We start from the raw sequence: 15,092 nt of genomic DNA, 5'->3' as shown, positions 1-15,092 counted from the left end.
TTTTTTTTTTTTTATAAGACTTGCCTTGGTCATAGTGTCTGTTCACAGCAGTAAAACCCTAACTAATACATATGTATATTTTAAAAAAATCTTTAAGTTTAATGGTGGTTCTACACAAACATAAACCACAATGTTATTAAAACATTATTTTAAAACTACTTCATTGCTTAAAATTGAAGCTTCAATGTTTAAAATGTTTTAAAATTTTCATTTGATAGGTGACACATTGGTACAACCATTTTGGAATTTATTTCCCCAGAAATAGAACACCCTTGGAGTGAGCCAGAAATTCCAATTTCAAACAAATACGTTAGGTCAGTGGCTTCAGCAATTTGTGTACCCACTAAAATAATTTGTAAAACTACAGCCTCCTCTCCACATATTAAAGCTGACATATAGTTGTTTTGATATGAATGTAAATACTTGTAAACATCAGGTCTTTTGGCATATCATAAACACATTTGTAAAAATCACTATTTTAAATGTTTCCAAAGACTGGGAACAGAAATATCACGTATTCTCTTTTAGATGTAGAATCTTTACAATTCAAATCCTGAGATGTAGAGGGTAAAAAGGTGGTTACTTAAGCTGTGTGTGTGTGTGCATGTGTGTGTGCGTGTGTGTGTGTGGCGCAATGGGGTTGGCAGGGGGAAAGGGGTGTTTGCTCTAGGACATAATATCCATTAAATTCAACATATTTTTAAAAATTGGCTGGGTGTGGTGGTTCATGTCTTTAATCCCTGCATTCTGACACAGAAGCAGGTGGATCTTAGAGTTGATACCAACCTGGTCTACAGAGTTGAGTTCCAGGACAGCAAGGGACACAGAGGGACCCTGCCTTGAAAAATCAAACCAAAGCAAACAAAGCCAACACATCCCTCCCACAATCTGCTTAGTAAAATTTAAATGTTCACATCACATTATAAATTATATGAGGTGACAGATATATCAATTAGTTGATTTAATCATTGCATACTTAAACATCTCATTGTTTTCTGAGTAGCTTCAATTACTACTTTTCAAGTAAAAATTAAAAAAAAAAAAGTAAAAATCCCAGGGATTTGAAATCTTCCATCAGATATTTATAAAGATACTAAAAGCTCCATTTATGGACTTTTTCATTTTTCTATTTTGAATACCACTTGTATTTTATTTCTTCACTAAGTTTTATTGTATGGAATACATTTTTATGCTTGAAACATTTGCTTACTAGGTTGTAATTTTTGGCAAAGCAAATTTGTTTAAAAATTAAAACTTACATTTTCTGTTACCACAGAATATATTTTAATATTTTGAATTACCATGATGTTTATTTGGTCTGTAACTGTATATAAAAATATAGTATATGATTTTAATCTAACATATTGATATTTTGAGGAAAACAAAAAGTAAATATTGTTGGGAGCACAACTCAATGGGATAAGGGCTTTTTAAATTTAACTGAGGCATGAGACAATGGATAAATAATACTTCCTGCTGGAATGAGGGAGGCTTGCATCATGGGAATGACATCACTCTTTCAGATTACTGTTTTTCTTTACTCCTGTAGAACTCTTAGGACATCTACATGCCAAATCTTGTCTTCCTAGGTAACACTATCTCTCACTATGTCCTACTTAGGTAACTCTTACTGTCTCCTCCCAGTGCCAGGCCACTGTGTTAGTGTGCCCTTCCTTTATTGCAATGCATTAATTATTTTCTACACTTCCATGAACATCCTTTGTCCAGCACATATGCCACCTTCTACAAACTCATTCCTGTCTGTAATCACTTTTCTCTGGGATTTCTCACAGATTATAACTATACATTGTACTGTCCCTCCCATCCTTAATTATATATCACATATAATTTAGTACTTTATTCTAATTCTCTTTTGTCTGCAATTGTTCCAAGTCTTGCCAACCAGGCCGTGATGTTCCTATTATTGGGTTTCCATGTGAAGTGCTATGATCTTGCCATGAGCTCCAGATGATCTGTTGAACCCAGAAAAAAGAAATCTGAGGCCTAACAGGTTTCAAGTTCATACCAGAGTTTTTCTCCCTTCAACTGATGCTAAAAGGATAGGTGTAACTGTCCTTTTCTGACAGTAGGCAGGCTTCAGATCATATCAGTAGGAATGCGTTTGTAAACACCCAGTCAGCATCCCCACTAGTGCCCTACCTGTAGGCTGTGGAGCACGTGTCCTTGTACTCCTGGAGCTTCACACACACCATGTTGAGGAACTGATCTGAATATGCACTCAAGTCATGCATAAGGTTCATGAGGTCTTGTACTGTCTTCTCCACGATGATTGTGCTCTGGAAAGCAATACAAAGGAGAAGACACAGAAAACATGAGATGTTTATTTAGAAATAATGTACAAGGACAACTGAAAGGATGTGATAGCACTTGACTTTTCTGAGGGTTTGTGGCATCTAAAAATATGGATTAAAATCAACAACCAAATAAATATATTACACAGAGCTAGTCTTTCAAAGATCTGAAAGGCATTTTCACAGAAATGACACAGGATAGGAATTTTTCAAAAGATTTTGTGGACTTCACGGCATCTACAGATATTTCTGTATCTGATTATTTTTTTATTCTTTTTTTTTTTAATGGTGCTGTGGATGGAAACCAGGATTTTGCACTCTTTCCCTGAGCAACATCCCCATTCCTTGCTGTTTTTGAGACTGAGTTTTGCTATGTAGCTCAGGTAGGCATTGAACTCATGAGACAGCCCAGAATGGCTTAAATTAATGACCCTCCTGCCTTCATTTCCCAAGTTCTGGGATTATAGGCTCCTGTTACCACTATTGGAACTTCTTTTTGGTTTTAAGAAAGAGTGTTCATAGTGAATAGAAGCCTTATTTACCATCTTTGAGATTTATTACTACTTGAGTACAGATCTCCTAAAGGCAGGGAAAAGAAAAAGGCTTCCATGGTTTATTTTAAATTTCAAAACCACCACTGAATTAAGAACAACAAGTAACATTTGGGTCATCTCTTACAGCCTGCAGGGCGTCTGCAGCATGTGTTGTATCATTTGAAATCACACAATACTCATGGTTATCATGAGTTTATAGGGGTCTTACAAGTACAGGACACAACACTGAGCACGTCACTTGCTTCAACTTAGTTAACCCTTTCAGCACTCCTGCAATTATTGTCAGTGAAGAGAGGAGTAAACAGGCTGAGAAAGAAGAGACAGGAAAGCAAGGGCCCAGGCTCTGCTCATTTTACCTCCTACTCTGCTTTAGCACTGGCCCTGAGTTTTGACCACATCCCATTATTTTCTGTGAGTTCACTGTGCTTCTCACTTATATCTATTACCATAACAACAAAAGGAGATAGCCAACTCCCAGAGAAAGGCTACTTTTGCTCACTTTGGAGGTTTCCATTCACAACTTCCTGGCTGGGTTGTTTTTAGCCTGTGCTAAGGTTGCACACGATGGTGGAATCACATGGTGAAACTAAACTGCTCAAGGCATGGCTGGAGCCTAAGAAAAGAGATTGCTGCTGGGCTCTACAGTCTCCTGCAAGGACATGCCCCCAGTGGACAGAAGACAGCCCATTCTACCTGACTCTTAAAGCTTCAGCAGCCTTCAATAGCTCTTTTCAGAGGAAGGCTCTTGAGGGCCAAATGATGGCACAGTTGTCAGCATAGGTGAAGAAGGGCACACATAGACTATGACTTTATTGAAACAAAGAACTTCCAAACTTAAAAATAATAAAACCATCTCAAGACTAGAGCACTATGCAGCAAGTTAGTGTTGCTTCTGAAAAGAGGAACATTCAATAACTTCTAAATCTTTGAGAAAAGACTCAGTTTTTTTTTAAACCATTATTTCATGACTCTTGCAACAAGAGCAGAATTACACACTGAAGTAAATATTAATCGCATGCCTACCAGCCTAGAATCCTTTGGTCAATAAAGAGTTTGCTATTTATTAGAATAAAATCACACAGGCTAAAGCAGAGTTAGCCATAAAAGTAAATATTAAAAAATACCTTTTACAGTCTCACAGTGACCTAGGAAAGAATCAAAGAAGCATTTTATTATGCTTAAAGATACACCATGGAGACAGGATTTTAGACAATTTTTCCCTGAAAATAAAAAGATCAGATCAAAGTAAATACATGGAGGATTAGCTTGACTTATGAGCTACAGTTGTATGCTTATTTGAGATGATTTGGTGGTAGAGGCTTCTCCCTCCTATGCCTGCCCCTCCCTCCCCTTCCCATTCCTACTGAAATAATTAGAAGGAGAGAAGAAAGGAACATTATATTATGTAAGGCAAACCTCACAGGAAACCAAATTACAGTCTCTATAGAATCCTCACAAGTTCAACTTCCTTTTCTGTATTGATTTTGAGATTAAAGCACTGCAGCTTCACCCTGATCTATAATCCCATTCCTCTGTATTTGTGTGTGACTGACAGGAATTGATTCTGCCCGGCTACATGTCCCCACGTTAAGCATCTAAAATCCTCATCCCAATTCAGAACACAAGATATGCTACAAAATGTGGACAGCAATTAATAAAGCAGAGAGGAGCTCAGCCACCCTCACAAAGCCTGCTGCAATTCTAAAGCAGTGTAAGACGAACACGAGGAGATTACTCTGATCATTAGGAGAAAGGGCCTGGCTCTGTCCTCAATTACACGATTGATAATCAGCTTCGGGGAGCTTGGGTAGCCCCTTCCTTTACTATGACTCAATTTAGTCCACTAATAACAAGGGTAATTTGACTGCTCCTTTATTGGCCCTCTGACTCACGTATTCAATCTGTGCATTGGTACTCTGACACTGGCTGAATTAGTAGTGTGTAGCTGTTCTCAGGCTTCTGCAGGTGTGTCTGGCCTTCACAACTAGATCATCAGCTTCTCAAAGCGCTGACATGCCCCTTTTCCTCTTATTCATCTCCCATCCTTCCTTTCACTTCCTCATCACGTGGCAGCATCTTCAGAACTAATAAAGGATGCTCACAGAGGAAATGTAAAATCTTCTCACTGAAAGTCACATAGGCAAGGGATGTGGGAAACAGGCACCTGCAGCTTGCAATCTCTTTGGGTGAGGGGGGTTTGTTCTCTATCTACTGCAGTGCGTTTGGGTAATAAGAATGGAACTGACAGTTTGGAGGGGAAAGGATGACTGAATAGTCTCTGGAGGTGGAGGTTTTGGAGGGGAGCAGGAAATACCAGCAGGGACTAACGAGAAAGGCACAATTTAATTCCAATGGCTGTGCTCGACATGGCCCCTATGTGATGCTATATGATTACATACAATTTCCAAGCTATTTGGTTGGTTTACCTTGTCACCGCAGCACTCTGGATAATCAATCACTACGTTCTCTTCAAGGAAAATGAAACTGCACTCTGCAAAATGATGGGAATTTTTATGGGGAAAAAGGTCTACCTTTTCCAAGAAGTTACAACAGTTTCCAAATCAGTGGTCCTGACAGATAAACGCTGGAAACATTAAATCTCAACAAGGCCAATCCTGGTTTTATTTGTTTGATTTTTGGTTCAAGCATCGTCACAGCTTTACTGGTGCAGTATTAATTTAGAAGACTGTGAGTGTGAGCATAAGGACTTCATAATAAGTAAAAGTGATTTTATTCATTATAATTGCTATTAAACACATTTAAAGGGATTTATATTTGTTTAGAAACAGCTAAGTTCACAGTTCTTCATTAGCAGGTAATGAAGTCTGGGCATGGCAAAAAACAAGGGGAAAAAAGATCCCCAGACAGCGAATGCAATGAGAAGCTGTTCTGAAACATCAACAGCTGGAGTTCTCACAGGGATACAAGAGTGCCCAACGTGCTGGGGCGGGGCTGGAGCGGGGCTGGGGCGGGGCTGGGGCGGAGTATGTATAAGAACTCTTGCCCCGCATGAAGGTGATCCTAGAGTGGATCCTAATCAATGCACAGACAAACAACCCTTATGAATGGAGAGTATTGTTGGTTTCGTTTGGTTTTGTTTGAGACCCAACCACTGTTTGCCAATATTGGGCTTCATAAAATAAATATAAACATTATATTATAGAAAGTTGGCTCCATACTCAAATGCTTTCGAAAATGATAAGATAAAGAAAACTGAAATTGTTTCTATACTGGGAGACTTGAAAGCCTTCATACATTAGTGCTACAGTGAATCTTTGGGAAAGGACTGTAGAGGCTATCTTTATTCTTATTAATGGACTTTTAAAAAGCCCTCAAAACATAGAAACATTTGGCATAGACCATCCCTTTACATTTGCTGAAAATGTATTTGTAAGGATATTTCCTACAGCAAGTAGGCCTCACGACATGCTTGGACATGCAGAGGAGAATTTTAGGGCTTCTTTTCCCATCTATGCATTTCTCTTCCTATAATACAAACCTGTTTAATTTTGGCTCCTCTACTGCCCTAGGCTTCTCTCCGGTTTCATGCACATCCTTTGCTTAACCATACTAGGTTACTATCTCACACTTGCATCCAGCTAACCCCCTGCCTCTATGCCTTCATGCCAGTAGATCTTTCTGTCTACAATGCTCTTCCTGTCATGAATCCCTTTCTTGATGCGTTAGCACATGTGTTACCCACTTTAAGTGTCTTCTTCTGTGGGTTCTGATAATCACTGGTTCCCTTGGCTATCTCATCCACTAGACTGTAATTTTAAAAAAATAAAGTCAATGACCATTCCCTCATATCACTAACACTGGGCCTGTATAGCTAACGCAATGTAGGTTATTTATAAATTGTATTCAGTGAAGTAATACATGGTACTTTCAGAAGGGGGGAGCAAAACCAAAATCAAACCCCCACATGAATAATCATTGATGAGATCAGCTAGAGTAGTAGCCTCCCTGAGGGAGGTAGACTCTGATAGGGAAACACAGGGTCCTTAGTAGCCTCCCTGAGGGAGGTAGACTCTGATAGGGAAACAAAGGGTCCTAAGGTGCCGGATAGGTTTGGAATGGGTAGCTACTGCATGACTAAAAGCATGAACAGTCTTCGAACTTAAGATGACTACTGTTTACGATGTGAAGCTTAACAGAATAGGAAACAGTTTTAAGTTACATTTGATCATGTCTCTCACTGCCTTCAAACTTTGTAGTGGCTAGGTTGGTGTTCTTCTAATAATGCAAAAGGCCCTTTAGATGGCTTCCATTTTTCATCTCTAGCTTCCTACCACCCCCACCCCAATCTGTAAGGTTAAGCTATGGTGGAATCCTTTCAATCACCCATAGCTATTTCAGGGTCTTATTATTGCCTAAAATGCTCTGTCCCCTGTCCCCTTTGTCTGGAAACCATTTTCTTATCTTTCCAAGCTGAGGGAAGACATTTTCCCTTCCCTGCTGGAAGATTCTTTCTTAGCCCACACTGAGAGGGGAGAGGGCTTCCTGCTAAAAACAGCGAGAACATCTTAAATTGGTTTTCTATAATATTTCCATGTTTTTAATTGTTCTCCCAATGGTCCATAAGATTTCTGAAGAGACAGGATATATATAGGACCTGACACACAAAAGGTGCTTAGTAAGCTCTGTAACTCCTGTCTATACAATGGTTTCCTTCAGTCCTTACTGAGGAAGGAGGATGACAAGTAGGTAATTGAAGATGTACTCTGAAGTTTGTTTCTCAATAAAAACATCTTATACCTACAGCAAAACCAGGAAATGACCAACAACAAAAAGCTGACCACTCAAAGAGGAATGATAAGTAAAGTCGTAATACAATGTGACGCTGCAGAGCAAGGCAAGGTAAAAGACCTATGGAGTAACAGACTAGTAGTACACTTGAACAGTCTCAGGGATCAAGAGCCTGGAGAAACTGTGGAATGGAAGTGGGCATTTACAGAAGTGTTTCACATCTGATTTGATGGGGAGAAGAAGCTCAGGATTAAAGGTCATCAGTAGCTACACTGTTAGGATGGAAGCCATTTGTGCTAGACGTGTGTGTGTGTGTGTGTGTGTGTGTGTGTGTGTGTGTGTGTGTGTGAAATCTGCTTGGTGGTGCATGGCAGATGGTAAACTTCAGATTTAAACTGTTCTATCCACTTACTGCATAAACAAACAGATACTCCTTCAGAAAGTTCTAAGATTGGTCCGCCCCTCGCAATGCCTTTCTCAGCATCCTGTTTTAATGGCCTTTGCGTTTTCTAAATGTGAGGGTACAACACAATTACTGAAACTATTACTGCTGGCCACCAGGTAAGAGCTGTCTAGAGAAGATCAAAGAAATTTAACTAATTCATTAAATAGAAAACTATCTTTTCTGTGTGTGACACTGGTCTAACTGAAGATTCAAGGACAAAAAAGGACAGGATTCCTGCCTACTAGCAATTATGGATGAATAAATAAGTTTATCTAAAATACAGCAGAGGCATAGAAAAAGTTAATGGTGCTGAGGCAGATGGTTGGACAGTGTTAAGAAAGAAGGATTTGCACCTGAATTGAGTGCCAAAATAAGAGTTTTTATAGGCTGAACAAGAGTGCTAGCAAAGACCTTGAGGCTAGTGAAACAGTGTGTATATGAACTAAAACTGGACTCAAGCAACTGAGTGGTCCTTTGTGATGGGGAGGAGGGAAGAGCGGAGAGTGGATGTGTCAGAAGAGCAGGCTGAGAGGCAGTCAGAAGCCAAATCTTTTATGAAGAATATGTGTATAGAGGACAGAACATTTTGAAAATCTCTTTTCCAAAAACAAGATGCAGCAAATGAATCCATTTTGATGTCACTAATGACCTGATACCTACTTTAAATGTAGATCTACAGTGTAGTCAAAGAGAAGCATTCTGAAGCTCCTTCTGCAGGCCAAAAAATTAAGCAGGATTTATAACTGCCTCAGAAAAAATGATATAAAAATTTGGAGAATCAGAAAATACTAGATTTCTTTAGAATTCATGTAAGTAATTACACAAGCTTATTTGCTCTTTAACACCTTGGAGAATGAGACTGAGATGGCTCAGCCTGATGACCTCAGTTTGATTCCTTCTTACCTTCTAAGGAGTCCTGTTCTGATTAATAACGTGCTCAGGGACTAGCTAGCTGGAGCTGGAGTTTCAAAACATAACTCCTTAATTATGGATGCTATTCCTTTTTTTTTTATTACAAACATTTCAAATGCTATCTCGAAAGTTCCCTATTACCGCCCCCCCCCCTCCGCTCCCCTACCTACCCACTCCTGCTTCTTGGCCCTGGCATTCCCCTGTACTGGGGCATATAAAGTTTGCAATACCAAGAGGCCTCTCTTCCCAGTGGAAAGTGATGGCTGACTAGGACATCTTCTGCTACATATGCAGCTAGAGATACGAGCTCTGGGGGCACTGGCTAGTTCATAATGTTGTTCCACCTATAGGGTTGCAGACCCCTTCAGCACCTTGGGTGCTTTCTTTAGCTTCTCCATTGGGGGCCCTGTGTTCCATTTTATAGATGACTGTGAGCATCCACTTCTGTATTTGCCAGGTACTGGCATAGCCTCATATGAGACAGCTATAACAGGGTCTCTTCAACAAAATCTTTCTGGCATATGCTATACTGTCTGGGTTTGGTGGCTGATTATGGGATGGATCCCTGGGTGGGGTAGTCTCTGGATAGTCCAACAGATGCTATTCCTAACTTCTTGTTTGACTTTTAGTATTTCTAGAGTAGATGTTTCTCAAGTGCAACTGTTCTGGAGTATGGAAGTGCAATGCTATAAGTATGCTGTAATCACTGTAAATAAATTCATCTGAGATGAATAGAAGAGGCCATAGATTCAACTTTGAAAGCATATGGAAAACTGATCGTGATATTTGGAATAATTTAAATCTGTGCCATGACCTTGGCTTCATGATTAAAGTGAGAAGGCAGCATAGGAAAATGAAATACTATGTTTTACATTAGTAATTGTTTTTGAGAAAATAACAGCAGATCACATTTCATTATTCTCGTATATCAATATAATTTTATTTTGTTAGATGATATCTAGGGGAATAGTATAGAAGAAGCTGCTGACTGATCTTGATTTCTCAGTCATAAGAATCACAGTCACTATGAGATACCTATACAAGTAACACCCTGAGGCCTCTTGATTATTTACTTTACATGAACTCTTCCTCTTAGGAAACGACAACAGGTCAACCCTGGCCAGTGCTATTAGCTTAGACCTCCCATGCTACTGAAGTAGTTTATACTTAGAGAAGACCATCGACAAAATATCATTATAATAAAACATGTACTGTACCAGCATTTTCACGTCAAACAAAATAAAACACCAAAATAGCACCAACAAAAACCAGAGGTAAGGAAAAAGTGCTGAGGAAGCGGGTAAGCAAGAACACTGGACAGTAAACAACAAGGCGGGGTTACTCCAGCCCTCCCCCCACCCCCACTCCCCAGGAGACAGGAGAACCTGGAGGGTTTCCTCCAGTCATCAGTGTCCTTCACAGCTGGGTATAGCTAAACATTCTGCCCTAAGGGCTTACTATTCCACAGTCTACAGCGGAAACAAATACATTTTGGAAATCCCCTTGTTATTAGTTTCTTAACACAACAAATACTGGCTTTCTTAAAGCTAACTTATTCAAAAGGAAATAATAAAGCAGCTGACTTGCTGCAAGAGCAAAAAGACTTGAAAGGGAACCGTCCAGACACATCTGTAGAGAACAGAGATCCTGAAAGACAAATTCTGACCCTTAGAGCTCTTCAGTGCCAAGATGAGGATTCCTTTCTCTTAATATGGAAATAACTACACTGTAAATACAATTCATGTTAAGGTAAACGTAAGGGTTGTAAGATGGACAAACTATCTTTCACCATCCAGTACTCACTGATATGGCGTCGGTTACGTGGCAGGCACTATCACCACACTATGCTGTAGGATGTAGCAGTACCACAGTACACACACAGGCACACAGATTTCCTATCTTCTTGAGGTTTAACTTTTAAAGAAAAATTTGAAACAAACCATAAGATTATAGTGAACCCTACACACATTATATGCATTATCTTATTTAACTCATGGTAATCTTATTTAGGCACCAACGAGGTACATATTAACATTCTATTTTACAGATGGAAAAACTGAGGTGCTAGGTTCTACAAGGAACACAAACACACGAATACAAAGTAATAGTTCCATCTAATATTTGAGCTCAACCAGCCCATCTTCTAATCACTGTTTGTGTTGCTTCTACCGAACTGTAAATGATGGGCTAATGTCTTTGGTAGTCTATGGTGCAATGTTCAGCAAGGTCAAGATGACTGATGGATGCTTGCAGAAGGTTTATACAACATTTACAATTGTTATAGTGATGGATTTGGTGAGGCCAGGTTTTCAGCACGCTGTGAACACAGGGTGAGGAGAGGGAAGAGAGACAGTTCACTGGAATCGTGTCATGAAGGAAGGTGTGACATACGCAACTCAGTAGGTACACAGGATAGACAGGAAGGCTCATCAGTTGGATGTTCTGTTTGGCCAGCCTTCTGGAGGCATGGACCTTCAATGCCATTAGCCCAAGGTCTATTTATGGATACCTCAAGTCCTCTGTTAAGCCTTCTTTTCTCTTTTTATTTTTTCCCAAAGCATTTTAATTCACCAGGAATTGATACCTAAGATGAAAGGACAAGACTGGAAGGGCACAGGACTAAGATTTCTTCAAACTGGGTCTTAGCATAATTTCCCCTGTGCTGCTATCAGCATAACCACAACGTTTTCTAACACTACTCTTCCTGTTCCTGAGAACACCCAACACTGTAAATATCTCATGTAAGATCCTAACAGATTGTGAGAAAGTAGAACAGTCATTAGCTTCCCCATTTTATAGCAAGTCTAACACTCAAAGCAGTTTACAGTTAGAAGGTTTGCAGAGGATGCCAGAACATCAAGCTACCACCAAAGGTGCTGGGATATGCTTTTATTTCTTTACATTTCTTACATTCTCAAGCCACTGTGACTAAACTATGTCATGTAATCACTCGATCCTGTTCCTTAAGGTAGCAACATTATTCAAACATTTTATGTGACTTTTGTCCTTTTAAAGATTAAACATTCTCAACCATTTCTGTTAGGGCCAACTAACAGAACCAAGAATTTAGAGCAGATCTTTTACTGTTCTTGTGTTAGCAGAGGTAGGATGCTCAGCAGGAGGTTCCAGTGTCTTACAACAGGACACGATTCATTAGGGAAGAGTTGCAAATATATAAATCAACATGTCAGAGGAGGAAGACAGGGTGGCCCCAATGGGAGATGCATACAACATAGAAATTTGTTCCACTCTGTGCAGGCTCACCTGTCTTTGGTGGCTCACACCATATAATAATCAATTATGCTGACAAGCTTCTCTACAAATCATTTCAGCCTGGGTTACTTGGGTACCTCTGAGGTGAGCTCTGGAGTCCTCTGAGGAGGAGGAGGAATGCGAAGCTTGGCTTCCAGTAAAAATGGAACATATGGACCTGTTCAGGGCAGAGAGTATGTGAGCAAGTGTGCAATCATCCACACATGCAAGGGGAAATGCGTTCAAAAGAAGACTACAACCCAAATCTGCTCCATTCTAGGAGTGAGAACATCTGAGGAGGAATGACTTCTAATGTTGATTCTCATAAAAAAAAAAAAAAAAAAAATCTGGCAGTTGTAACCCAGCATTCTAGCTCATTCTAGGAACAAACTTAACTACTCTATGTGACCTTTCCATGTTGGACAAGCTGGAATGTGTTGCAGGCACCCCAAAACTGAAAGACTAGCCAACAGGAGAGCTGGGCTCCTAACATGATTTTTCTGTTGACAGACTTGGGAGAGTTGAGTGAGTCTTTGTCCCTTTCTTCATTTGCAAGGAATAGGATATTCTTCATGACATCTCCAGCCACCCATGGTAACAGAAACGTTGGTTTTTAGGTCACCTTCTAAGTTTTCGGCCCACATCAATCAGGCTTCTCTTTGTTAGGCTTTAGCTACTGGAGTGCATTATTTGTGAGGAAATGGACCAAAAATGAGCTTGGAAATCCCCATGATGCATTCCAATGAACTAAACTCCAGGGCATCCTGCCAAAGCTAGTGTGAAAAGAACAGTAATAGAACCACCTACACACTGCCCAGGGAGGCAGCTCTCCTACCATGCATAAGAATAGTAAGTGCTTAAAACCCAGAATATTGAGCCTTTGAAGTACTTCCTTCTTAGACAGTCTTCACATAGGAAACACCTACACCCTGGGAAAGACATAGCCAACACTTAGAATGTACAATGCTTTCTAGACAGTGGGATTTCACTAATTAGAAAAAAAGGTAGATAAACAGAGATCTAACCTTTTATCTTATTAAGTAAAGAGAAACTCCTTCATTCTTAAAACAAGATAAAAGATAAAAATCTGTAATATCACTGTTTTTAAAGGTGTGAATGTTTTAATGCCCCAAATAGGAAGAATAATGCCCGAGGAAGTAGATTAACACTCTCTCTCTCTCTCACCTTCACTCACTGATTTTTCTGTGGCTCACACTTGGATGGAAAGGCCTAATTAGTGACCTGGCCACCGGGCGCCATCATGGCTACAGAGGTAAGGTTCAGGCATCAGTAGCACTCTCTGCAGACACTGTGTCTCAGAGGACATGCGTCTAAGCACAAAGCTCAAATACTGGTTTTGAGTGTTTTTAACATGGACTTTTAAGCCACCATGATGCTAACCTAGGTTTCATGTTTCCACCACTCCTCACTAGACAGAACATGAGAAAGGAAACAGACTCAGTTCAAAAGTAGGAGATGTAAAATGCACAAAGACTCAGCTGTCATTATTTTGTCTTTGGTTTGCTAAGTACAAATATTTAAAAATACAACATTAGCACAAGATTCAAATGCATTAAATGAAATTGTTCAGCAGCCTTTTACTGTGGGGAACTTAGGAGGAGGCACTTTGAGAACATGCACATATAATTTGGAAAGAAAATTCTAATGATTCATAAAATTACCATGGTTCCCATGTAGCTGAGAACAATAGAACCCACAGCAAAATACAGACTGAGCATTCAAATCATTATAATGGCCTTTCATTTTTTCTTTTAAACTCCCTGCTCCTGTTATCACTTGAATTATTTTTTTAAATGAAAAGTAGAATGCCCTCGCAGCCCATTTTCTCCTCTTATTGTTTCTCTTTTCTCCTAAGAATGAGGTAAAATTAAGAGCCTGGATCACTGGAGATTTCCAGATGGGCAGACAAACGAGTGCTCTGGCCCCGGACTTCCTCTTTTCATAGACACAGACACCCATCCCGCACTCTGTCTCCATGGCATTTGTGCAAAGCACATTTGATTTAGAATAAGTACCTTAAATTTGTGACAACTGAATTTCTTCCTTTAGTAAAAACTAAAATTGATTTAATTGCTGAAATCAAAATGAGAATTTTCTAAGCATTTTGAGAAATGTTCCTTTAGGGATTAGAGTGTAGCTTAGAGCCTGCCTGCCTAGCACACATGAGGGTCTGAGTTCAACACTTAGATGTGGGGGTGGGGTGAGGGGGAGTCAAAGATAAAATAGTCTTTATTTCCCTAGTACAGATATTTGAAAGAAAATACTAAAGTTCATGTTATAGATTTTAATTTTTGTGATGTATTCTGAAGTATAACCCTTTTTCCTTCTTATCTGTCTCCATTCCCAGTGGCTACATTTTTTAAAAAGAATTTTATTTCTTTTTCCACTAGCCCCCAATAGTTCTTATTCTGTTACAACCTTAGGCAGTTTCTCTCTTCTTTGATTTACACACATTTCATAATACTGTCCTCGACTTTTACTACTCAGTAATCTGGTGGACAGGAGAACAACTGCCAAGTATTTATTCATGTTACTTGAGACAAAGTCTCATTACATAGACCAGCTGGCCTTGAACTCATAATTTCCTGTCCTGGTGCTGAAGCTGTATGTATGAGCCATTGCACCCAGCTAACAAGTACTTACTTCATTAAATAAATATGCACATATTGCTTACTGTAGCACTGAAAATTTTCTAGGTATTTCTAAACTTAACTTATCTCTCATAATAATCCTATGAAGTAAAGACACTCAATCTATATATGGATAATGAGACTAAGACTAAAAGGAGTCAGTAAGGAGCTAAAGATAACTAGTAGTGAAAGACCCACAACGTGAGGACTCCCCCAC

At 39.5% G+C, this 15,092-nt stretch overlaps 1 protein-coding gene across 2 annotated transcripts in view; it reads right to left on the bottom strand.

Moving 5' to 3' along the window:
* The window catches only part of Exoc4 (exocyst complex component 4), a 702,198-nt gene that overhangs the window by 160,981 nt on the left and 526,125 nt on the right, over positions 1-15,092 (bottom strand). For both annotated transcript variants that reach the window (XM_021164590.2, XM_021164588.2), the window contains exon 12: positions 2,161-2,297. In XM_021164590.2, coding sequence (XP_021020249.1) covers positions 2,161-2,297 — 137 coding nt within the window. The remainder of the gene's footprint in view (positions 1-2,160; positions 2,298-15,092) is intronic.

This window comes from Mus caroli, chromosome 6 (genome assembly GCF_900094665.2).
Source record: "Mus caroli chromosome 6, CAROLI_EIJ_v1.1, whole genome shotgun sequence".
Taxonomy (NCBI): Eukaryota; Metazoa; Chordata; class Mammalia; order Rodentia; family Muridae; genus Mus; species Mus caroli.
This window is presented reverse-complemented; position numbering and strand designations above follow the sequence as displayed.